The 11,646-nt window shown below is 42.2% G+C and overlaps 1 protein-coding gene across 1 annotated transcript; it reads right to left on the bottom strand.

Annotated features, from left to right (window-relative positions):
- Positions 1–2,844: 2,844 nt before the first annotated feature.
- On the bottom strand, positions 2,845–9,921 carry LOC134465979 (uncharacterized). The gene is given in 11 exon segments (XM_063219877.1): positions 2,845–2,973; positions 4,176–4,384; positions 4,504–4,519; positions 4,767–4,851; positions 6,615–6,753; positions 6,756–7,048; positions 7,050–7,182; positions 7,263–7,372; positions 7,461–7,522; positions 8,776–8,872; positions 9,887–9,921. Coding segments are annotated over 11 exon segments (1,308 nt in total).
- Between the last annotated feature and the right edge of the window lie 1,725 nt (positions 9,922–11,646).

Consider the following 11,646-nt stretch of genomic DNA (forward strand, 5'->3'; position numbering starts at 1 on the left):
TTTGATGTTTAGATATGCAAATGAGGGCATGAATCCTCAATTATGCCCTAATTTGCATACAGAGGAAATCAGCTTTGCATGGTAAAACCAGACTCAAAATGATTTTTCTGTGGGTAAAATATGTATATTTCAGGGTTGAGTTAGTGAAAACCCTCTAAGTAACCTGGTCAAGTATATGTTTTGACCTGGATAGATTAAGGAATTGCCCAATACAATAAATATATACAGTATAGTATATTTATTACATAGGCCTACTGCATAATATGTACACAGCATGCAGGCATGCAGTGTAGAATAACTATTTACAGCATGCTTGTGTATACAAACACAAAATAACTATACAAGAGTAATTATTTTTACTGGTTTGAGGAAGGGCTTTAAGGTCTAAAATATCACATATGGTAGCAGAACGTTTTGGAGCAAAATCTGATTGTAGCACGCTTTCACTACCTACTACCCACTACTACTAAGATACAGAATAACTACATTTTATTACCAAAAGTATACGCTCACCCATCCAAATAATCAGAGTCTGGTGTCCTATTCACTTAGCCTGGCTGCAGGTGTATGAAATCAAGCACTCAGTCATGCAGACATTTGTGAAAGAATGGGCCATTCTCCGGAGCTCAGTGAATTCATGCGTGAATTCTATTCTCATGGAATGCCACCTGTGCTACGAATTCAGTTGTGAAATTCTCATTTCTAAATATTCCATAGTCAACTATCAGCTTTATTATAAGAAAATGGACACTGGAAACAACAACTCATCCATTCTGAAGTGGTAGGCCACATAAACTGATGGAGGACATGATGCAAAGATGTCACCGATATTCTGTACAGTCAATTGCTACAGAGCCCCAAATTTCATGTGATCTTCAGATTTGCCCAAATATAGTGTGCAGAGTGCTTCATGGAATGGGTTTCCATGGCCAAAAAGCTACTCCCAAGTCAGGTATCACCAAGTGCTAAGCGAAGCCCCAGATTTCATAGTGTAAAGCACACTACTGGAGATTATTGTAGACTTCAGGAGGCCTTTGGAGTGATGCATCAGGCATCTGGAAATCTGATGGACAAGTCTGAGTTTTGGAGGATGCCAGGAGAAGGGTATATTTTGGACTGCCAAGTGAAACTTGGTGCATGTGAAATGATGATGTGGGGTTGTTTTCTGGAGCTGGCCTTGGCCCCATTGTTCCAGTGAGATGGACTTTGAATGCTTCAGGATACCAAAACAGTTTGGGACAATTCCATGCTCCCAACCTTGAAGGAACAGTTTGGAGCAGGCTCCTTCCTCTTACCAGAGGCGTGTCTTGCCACCAGGCAAGGCAGGCAGCCGCTTGGGGCCCCCAAGCCCCTAGATAGTGAATAACAGCCCATACTGCACTACAGTAGGAGTGATTTTGGTTCAAATATTCACTCTTTTGCATTTTCGCTTGGGGCCCCACCTGACCCTAGAATCGCCTCTGCCTCTTACAACATGACTATGTAGTGTACCTTGTTTGTGCATTGGTGCACTGCAAACAGACATGGATGACAGAGTATGGTGTGGATAAACTTGACTGGCACAGAGCACAGAGTACTAACCTGAGCCTAATAGAACACGTTTGGTATGAATTACTATTAATTATTGTATACCATTGTGTAAGCACGCGCACACATGTAAACACATTTAGAACAACCACATAGCCTTCACCATCTCCATATTTTGTTTTGACACTCTCTTCAGTCTCATTATCTTCTTGGTATTTATCCTTATGAACTGTGTGTGGTTTATTTTTGTTGTTTAGTAAGATAAGGTCCCCCCAAAACTTTTTAAATGGTATGGTGAGGGATGCAAATTATTGAATAATGCCATCATGATTAATTGATTAACATTTAACTGATACGATTGTATAATGTTTTGTATACGTAGCTCTTTTGCATTTGTTCACTGTACGTATGTACATACATAGAGTACAGCGGTTAAGCATGAAACACCTAATTCATCCATTTACAGTACATGTCAAACTGCTTCCTGACCAGGGTCCTCAAAAGGTTTTCACTAACTCAACCCTGAAATATACATATTTTACCCACAGAAAAATCATCTTGAGTCTGATTTTACCTTGCAAAGCTGATTTCCTCTGTATGCAAATTAGGGGATAATTGAGGATTCATGCCCTCATTTGCATATCTAAACATCAAAATACAGAAAACATCCAATACATTTTTTTCTTCTCTTATCACCAGTAATCAACTGAGAAAGTTTCAAGGTGATATCTATGATTTAAGTTTTTTTGCCTATTCACCTACAGTAGTCTTAACCTTAACGATATATTTATGCTAATTATGCAAATTGCCCAAAGTGCAACTTTGGGCAACCAAGCTAAATCCCCTTCATTTGACCTATCGACATGCCCCGCTCCACGGTCCATCGCCTTGTGCATAAAGTCACAAGAAAGTTGCAAACCTACTGCCTAGGGTGGTCAGATTCCCTACTGGGGGGGAACTGCGTAGGTTGGGGGGTCGGTTCGGCTGGATGGCTGGAGCGCCACCATTTGACCGGGTAGTTGGAGCCATTGACGGTTGCCACGTCCGAGTTATCCCCCCTGCTGAGCATGAAAAATGTTATTTCAATAGAAAACTTTTCCACTCCGTTCTATTGCAGGCAGTGTGTGATGACTCAGTGCAATTTTTGGACGTAGTGGTGGGTTTCTGTGGCTCTGTCCTCGATTCGCGAGTCCTGAAACACAGCCCTATCTACGTCAATGCACTGTACCCACCACCGGGGTACAGCCTTATAGGAGATGGTGGCTACCCCTGCTTGACCCTGCCCATCTCCCTCATGACACCCTTCAGGCAGCCTGTTCAACCCGGTTTCCAGGCAAACTTAAACAGCTGTCTGTCGAAGGCCCGTGTAGTGGTGGAGAGGGCCTTTGGAATAATGAAGGTGAGGTGGAGGTCCATCTTTCTGAAAGACCTGGAGGTGGACGTCCTCTACGCACCAGAGGTAATCACATGCTGTGCAGTTCTCTACAACATTTGCTTGTCGAATGGAGACGTTTTGGAGCCAGACCGGCCAAGGAGGATGGGAGGTGGGGGGCGCCAACCTGCACCTGCACCTGCACCTATACGTGCACCTCCGCCAGCACCAGATGGATCTGTACCGGGTACAGAACGCCTACGGATGGCAATGGCTTGCGTCCTACCGGACCATGATTATTTTTAAAAAATATTTTTTTAATAAAAAAAAGAGAATCACATTTGTATGAATCACATTCTTTACTGACTGGATATTTGTATGGTTTTGGTGGTTAACATTTCTGAAAGATGATGCTTTGGAGAAGAGATTGAAATTATTTTTCAAATGCAACAAATTGGTTAGGATCACATTTGAATTTAATATCAGGGTTTCCCCCAACACCTTATTGCTAAGGCAGTCACCTTCTCAAGACACACCTACCACCTTGACAAGCTCTCCTGAAAATATAGAGATTCGTGTTGTGAAAGTAATTTCTTAAAGTTGTTTAACCTACAAAAATGAGTTTTCTGATCATGCAGTATATACAATGAAATTGCACAGCACAACAAGCCCAGCACATCTAATTGTGATGGTGACACGTCTCCGATGCTGATTGACATCCCACCACCTTGAGAAACGAAAATTCTGCGTGAAACACTAAATATGTCATTATTACCTTCAGAGGAAGCAAACTGACCCCTTGAAAGTACATCAATGAAACAACTCATTTTTTTTGTAAAGCATTTTCTATTTATTTACAATACCTGCAAAGTATGTAACAATGTGAACTTGAAAACATGACGTGAATTAATGCCACAGAGGGAAAAACATATCGAAAATAATTAAGTGAATTCATGCCACAAGGTTAAAAAACATTAACGATGAAGTGCATTCATGAAGTGGATTCATGCCAGAGAGGAAAAAAAACAAAAAAAAAACAGTAATAACATTAATAACAGTGAAGTAATAACAGTGAAGTGCATTCATGGCACAGAGTAAAAAACATTAAAACAGTTACAAAAAAGTGTATTTCTGCTACAGAGTAAAAAACATTACATTTTATTTGGCAAATCTTTCTAGGATGGTCCTCCCTCGCTGCTGCCTCTCCGTCTCTCCTGTCCTCCCTCTGCCTTATCTCCGCATAGTGCCGGTCCTCCCTGTCCCCCATCTCCCTTACATATCTGGCATCCTCCCTGGCATCCCTGGCCTCCTGGTCCTTATGTAGCTGCTCGAGCAACTCCTCCTGCTCTCTTATCGCCTGTAATATATCCCCCATTCTGTCTAGCCTCTGCCTTTTTGGGGTAGATTGACTGGGGGAAGTGGAGGAGCCAGCAGCAGTGGCTTCCTCCACAGGAGGGGGTGAGGCCACTGCCACTTCTGGTCGTGCTGAGGCAAACACCACAGGGGGCGTTATTGATCGCCTATTGCCTAAGGCCTCATCCATTAGGGAATACCACTTCCAAGAAGTGGCAGTGGCCTCCCCCCCTCTGTACTCACCCCTGTACGGGGCTTCTTAAGCTCCTGTTGGTAAAAACAGAGGAATATATATATATATAGCCAGGGGTTGTACTTGCAGTGCTAATACAATGGAAATGGGTGATGTGCTGTTACTTGGAAAATGTTCAGGATTCATAACCTCTCATTTTTCCATGACCTTTTCTGAAAACTTCTGAATTTCCAGGACCAAAACACTACTGACCAATGGCTTGCACGGGGGTGGGGGCATATTATTTTTCATAGCCTATTTTACAAACACATCTTATCTTACCTTGTATTTTGCCACGAGGTTCTCCCACCTCTTCTTCAAGGCCTTGGCCTCCAGCCCCCGGATCTCTTTCTCCGTCAAGAACACACTGATGAACATTACAGGACCATGTCAGTCACATGCAATTAAAAAATAAAAAAGCTTCACAAACAACTGTCCTCAACATCCACTATGTGTCAAGTAGAAGGTTGTATTGTTCATAGCTGTATTGTTCATTCAGGCCAGACACATATTAAGTGCACAACATGGCAATTAGAATTGTGGGCATATGTTTATAGACCCCAACAGAATATTACCTTTTGTAACCACAAATCTTCGTTCGTCACCATTTGTTGAAATTAGAATGGACCAACAGTGCAATACATTTTGCACTCTACTTTTTGTCAGCAATCATATATTCTGTCATATGGTATGTGAACATGGCCCCCACTATATTTGGCCACCACTATATTTCAGTGAACCTACTTTCCACTCCACAGCAGTTCAAACAAACGTCATACTTACTTATATGCCTCGGTGCTGGCGCTCCTCCTGCCGGTGAAGAGATGCAGGTTTTGTGACCTCCAGAGGATGAGGCTCCTCGTATCCTCATCAGTCCCTGTAGCGACCAAAAATACAGTATTATGAACAAGTACTAGGTATTGGCGAAATACGCTTCCATCATTTCTCACGGCACTTTCGGTGATCGCGGCACAACGGAAGATCTATCACTAGCGGTTTTCCATGTGGAATATACTCTACAATCCCACACAAACAAGTGAAGAAAGTTATGTGATACGTAGCTACCCGTTTTCTTAAGGGTTAGGGGTGCTAACCGGCTAATCAGTAGCAAAAGGGCTATGTCAGTAGTACGTGATCTCACATTCAAAATTACCAAGTAATGTTACACCCCCAGGGAAGAACACAATTGATAAAACATTTAAATTACAACGTAGTACTGGAACTTACATCTATGTACAGTGGGGGTAAGGGGGTAGGGGCTGCCTCCTCCAAAACGAGTGTGATGATAGCACCGTTGTCCTCGCTCGTCGCTGTCGCCGCCATGTTTTTCAAAATTGTCCGCTCGCAAGACCAACGCCAACGTCATTCCATTTCCGCTAGTGCATGCAGTGTCCATCGTTCGAGCACTGCGTTTCTCGCCATTGTCAGGGCATCATCCGGGCACTTTCAGTGCACTGAGATTTTATAAAAAAATTCTGCGTGAGCACCCTATGCACTGAAATACAGTGCCCGAAGTGCACAAGTGCGCGATCTGAGACACCCCATGTCTCTGTCCCAAGCATAAACAAAGAAACACCAGGATTTGGATGTTTAATATCAGCAATTTGTCAAAGCAAAACATTCTGAAAACATTCACAGAACCAGTTCATTATATCCACAGCCTTGGAGTGTCAGCAAATCTTTCCACTTTTGACATGATGTAGTGTAGAGACCTAGCACTTGCTAGCTAACTAGCGGGCCAGCTAGTTTAACAAATCCCAGACGGGATGTAAACACATTTACTCCCACATCACATAAAAATACATTATGAAATTCGCATAGATTGTCCATTAACATGTCAAGATTAGAAATTCATCCATAATAGTGCAAAACCGAGTCAAATAGCGTATGCGTAACACATGAACCGCGTCCGTTTCCAAGGAAACAAAACGCTATCTTTAGAAAAGTAATTCCGCACTTAAAGTGGGCTACCTTCGGATTGGTAGAAGCTAGGAACATACCGCTTTCAGTTATGGAAAGCTGAGGTTCTCAGCTTTTAAACAAGTCCCAAGGTGTCTCTTTAGGTCTAATTAAAAATATTCTGTGTCAGATCGAAAAAAATAAGTTTTGAATGGGTTCCAGGTTGTCCACCATTTCAAATTTGCGCGCTCCCGTGATGGATTCTGACGTAACTGCAACCCAAGAATTGCTTTCCGATACGGGTGCAATGGCACGATTTTCTTTTGCCTGCACACACCACTGAATTTGCTAAAAGCCAGTTTGTGTGCTTTTGTACAGCATCAAATACTTCTTGGCTAGGCCTAAAAGACTCTAAAGAGCTCCATTGCAATAAGTCTGACAACATGTCTTGCATTAGGGGTCTCTGAGCTGCACCAAGCACTTGTGACTCATGTGCCTCATTTTGAGAGTCTGAGGGTAGTTCAGATGGCTTTCGTGGCCGAAGAATATTGGCAACATGGATGCAGATGCACTGTTCACTGTGACTATTTGCTATGCATGTGCATAAAAATGGCATTTTCTGACTGACAACGCTAATGCTTCCATCAGTGTGGAAAATGGTCATCATTTATGTTGTACATTTGATTTTGGATCATTTTTTCAGCTTCTGCATTTCGCATGCTTTCAATGTCTAGCCCTCTCCTCTGTGCCTCTGCCCTAGACAAAATGATGTGTTTACACAAGTACACATTCTGAAACTCTTGCATTCACAAATGAAATTAACCAAATCAACCATGTAGCAGTTGGGACCAGATTCAGAAGGTACAGAGCCTTTCCCACTTTCATCAATGTTTGCAGCAAGACCCTTTTTGGACATTGCTGCAGCTGCTTCAGCAGCAGGAGAAGAGCTCACTTTCAGTCGACCTGCCACCAAAAGTTCATCCATGTAACTGTGTTATAGAGAGAAAAAAATTGTAAGATACTGTACAAGATGTTAGTACACACTGACTAGAACATTAGAGACATACAATTACTAACCTGTAATACTTCTGGATATCTACACATAGCAAGCATAGAAGCTGGTCAATTCTCTTGTTTGCCTGGCCCCGCAAGAACTGATATGATACTTCAGTGTGAGTAAGAATCTCAAAAATAAAATGGTACAAGTTATTCATTTGTAAAAACTAAATTTAAAAAAGGCCATTTGAGATGGATTAGATTTACAAAGGGTGGTAGGGATTGATGTAGTAGAGGGGTGGTTGGCTAGCATGGGTGAAGTAGAGGGGTGGGTGGGGTAGTACAGGGGTGGTTGGGGTATTTCGCGGACGGTGGGTGGATAGTATGGAGGTAGTAGAGGGGTGTGTGAGTTAATAGAGGGGTGGGTATGTGAGTAATATGGAGGAAGTAGGGGGGTGGGCATTGTTTGAAATGTGCAATGTAAGTGGTATGATACCTCTCTGCCTTGTTGGTCTCACTGTTGAAATGAAAGAAAGTCCTTCCATAATTGACCCAGAGTGCAGCATAAGTGAACCAGTTGATTTTAAGGTAGGTTGTCACATGTGTGCTACCCAAAAACGTATCAACCTCTCTGCATTTCGTGTCGGACACACTCAAAAATTCTTCCTCCTAGGAAAGTTTTTTGCATGAGAACCTATAGATAGCCTCAGATCTACACAGTTCAATGTGGCACAAAAAAGCACTTCATTATGGGTTCAAGTGGTGATACATTTGGGACAGGCTACATATAATTCACTTGGGCTACATTAATAATAATGTTATATTTAAATATAAATAGGGTATATATAGTGCACCAACAATACACAGCGTCAGACAATAGAAAACAAAACACTGTGCCTTGTAACAGAACACTGATTGTTGTTTTTAAGGAGCATGTCCCTAACATATCATCTTCCTATATACTGCATGCCTTGCCTTGCCTTTTCTTAAATGTAGCACCACTGTGAAAGTGGAACCACAAGTGAAATGCTTTTTGTCAACATACAATGTAGAAGACGATACAATCCATAGGGCATATTTTAACATGATTGAATGAGCGCAAATTACCGTTAAGCAAGCTTTCATTGACACCATGGCATGTATGACTACATTTCTCTGCTCAGATGTTAAGTGGCCTCCATCTGTCTTCACCAGACATCGGTTAACAGCCTATAACAATGAGCCAATTGGTGTTAGATAAAAGTCTTGTAGTTCTCTTGCTTTTAAAGCCAGCTTTACATAATTACAGTGCATGCAAATGCATCTGTTATCCGAAGTGTTATTATTACTATTATTATTATTATTACAGTGCATGCAAATGCACTGTTCTGTTATCTGAAGTCGTCTTCTTATTTACCTGGAGTACATGGAACCAGCAAAGTAGAACCTTTGTGTCTGGAAAAACACTCCTGATGGCGTTGAGGACCTTGAGGTCACGGTCAATCATTACAGACCTAGATGAGGAAAGAAAACACAAAAGAAAGTCAGGCAGGTAGAACAAACTGTATAGGGCATATCGGTGCAAAATAATCGAAACTGTAGTAGGCTACCTTGGATAAAATCTGGGATTGATCAACTGACGTTTGCGCAGGCAAAGGCTTAACATTTCACTTGATTCCTTGCTCAGGATAAAATACGCAAAGGGAACTCCTCTTCCACTTGTATTGGTCAATAGCAGTGCATAGAAGACATAACCATAGGCTGTAATGCCCTTGTAGGAGGCATCCATGAAAACCATGGGATGGGGTTCTCTTCTAGTACTTTTTTTGTGATGGTGTCTACACAACTACAATGAAGGGTTCTGTTTGGGTGAGTGACTGATAAAAACAAATGCTTTCTTTCAGCTCTGTAGTCAGCAAATGGTGAACACTGACAGAATCATTACGACCCAATAAAGTGAGACCATGAAGGTTCTCTTTTGTCATGCGTACATCTTCAGGGGTCAGATAATACCTTCCATTTTTTTCGTCAAAGTGACCATTTCTCTCTGCCCAATCACAGCTTTTCAAGAGAGACTCTGATATTGAGCAACCTTGTGTAAGCCACATTTCCAACAACGCAAGCAGTTCTGGGTGTATTCGATTTTTGACACCATCATCTTTATTAGACAAATTATGCCCTGTGTGTTCTAGCATTTTGTGGATCACAGCTCCTTTGAATTCCGAATCATTGATGAATTTAAAGGAAATATACGCTTCGCAAGAATTTGCTCTTGTCTTTTGTGATTGCCCTGTACTTCCTCCTGTTGCTTTGCTGGCTCTCTCACATGCGTAGTAAAAATAGTCTTTATGTGTAGAGACTGGAGCTTTAAAGTAGACACTGTCTTTCTCCTGCACCTCGTTCATGTAGTTGTTTAGGAAGTCCTTTTCTTCCCCTTGGACAATTACCACCTCTTGTTTAACCTAACCCTGGCATCGTGTACCTTCTTCAGGCTTTTTGGTATCACCATTCCGACAATTTAATGTCACCATTCCGACACTTGTGGGGAGCTGTCCATGGTCATGGTGCGAGAGATCGCTCGTGCGTCGGCAGCAATCCCCCCCCTCCTTTTTCTTAAGTGTAAAAAAATAATGATCCCCACCAGCGCAGGATATTTTTTGGGAGAGAGACTGCTCGTGCGTCTTAACACTTGACCACGGTGAAAAGTGAAAAGCTGCCGAAAATAAAAAGCACAAAAGTGACACTGACAAAGTACAATGTACAGACACACATAATTGTCTTTAAAATATAGCCTAAATCAAGTTCATTGGCTGAATAATGATCCCCATGAGCGCAGGATATTGGGAGAGAGCGCAGGATATTGGGAGAGAGACCGCTGGTGCGTCGGCAGCAATCCACGCACCACCCCCACCCCCTCCTTTTTTTAACATGTAAAAAAATAATGATCCCCATGAGCACGATATTATTTATTATTTAAGCGTCTTAACACTTGACCGCGGTGAAAAGTGAAAAGCTGCCGAAAATAAAAAGCACAAAAGTGACACTTTGTACAGTTCTTAGCAGCAGCTATGTTTTAAACAATTTCTGAATACTGCTTTGGCCTACATCTCGCACACATTTATTCAACAACAACGCCATGTTCAAACAAACACGCAACACTTTCACACTCCAAACATTCTGCTCGCATGCATTCAGCTCAGGTCATACAAACATCGAATTAAACAGCAACCCAACCGACACACAGATAAGCAGGCACATGTACCCTAAAGGAAATACCGAAACTGATTAGTGAAAACAAAGACTGGGGGACTCCACTATGAAAGGGGGAAATGGTGGAAACATCCAATTAAGTGCAGATAGGGGCGCGCATGCAGGTTACAGCAGCGGCGGTCGCAATGCGGAGGACCCAACTGATGCCTAGTACTGAGGACATATCGGCGAATTTCCATACAAAAGCAATTAATTAATTAATCAATTTGAGGATCATAATGTTGTGCCCACGGACGGTAACCAAAACCAAAAACACCTTGTTGCACCATGCGCAAATTGACAAGGCTAAAGACTGATGTTCCAGTCGTCCAAACAGCCACCCAAAGTATGCCTATTCCATACCTGCCGACCATTACGCATTTTGGGTAGCAGATACGGATTTTGACATGAAACTACGGCGCTGTTACTTCAAAATACGGGAAAAACCAATTAAATAGCAAAGTGTGTTCATGGGCCCTTATAAATTGCTCTGTAGACTTGCAACCAGACAGAGCCGTAGACATGGCTCTGCTTGCAATTGTCTCGCGCTGGCCTTTCCATTGGTCAGCAACGTGTGGGGGGGAATATTGACCAATCAGAGCGCTAGTTTGGATGTCTTCATTTGTTATGCTGCGCTCCTCTCGAGCCGAGGCATCAGCTGCGTGCCGACAGAAAGTTTGCTTCGAAATCACACAAGCACAGAGAGACTGGTTAATGTAGCCTACTCCTATAATCTCTGAAACAAGTGTCCTCCTGTCATCATGTATTATCCATCTTGGTACTGTCGCTGTAGTTTTACAAGTGAGCACCGTCAAAATCACCGTTTCAAAGGTAAATGGACTTTGAGAAAGGTAGCCTGTATGGGAATAGTGAATTGCGTCCAGTTGCTAAATCCCTAAACTTATGAAAATAAATAAAGGCCGAGGTCTGTCGTAATGATTCACCCAATTTTCGCCGTATTTGACGGCAATATGTTGTTGCTTGTTTTGATATTGGAGCGAAACGAGATTACTTCCGAATGAGAAAATGTGTCGATGAC

The sequence above is a fragment of the Engraulis encrasicolus genome, chromosome 16 (assembly GCF_034702125.1).
Source record: "Engraulis encrasicolus isolate BLACKSEA-1 chromosome 16, IST_EnEncr_1.0, whole genome shotgun sequence".
Classification (NCBI taxonomy): domain Eukaryota; kingdom Metazoa; phylum Chordata; class Actinopteri; order Clupeiformes; family Engraulidae; genus Engraulis; species Engraulis encrasicolus.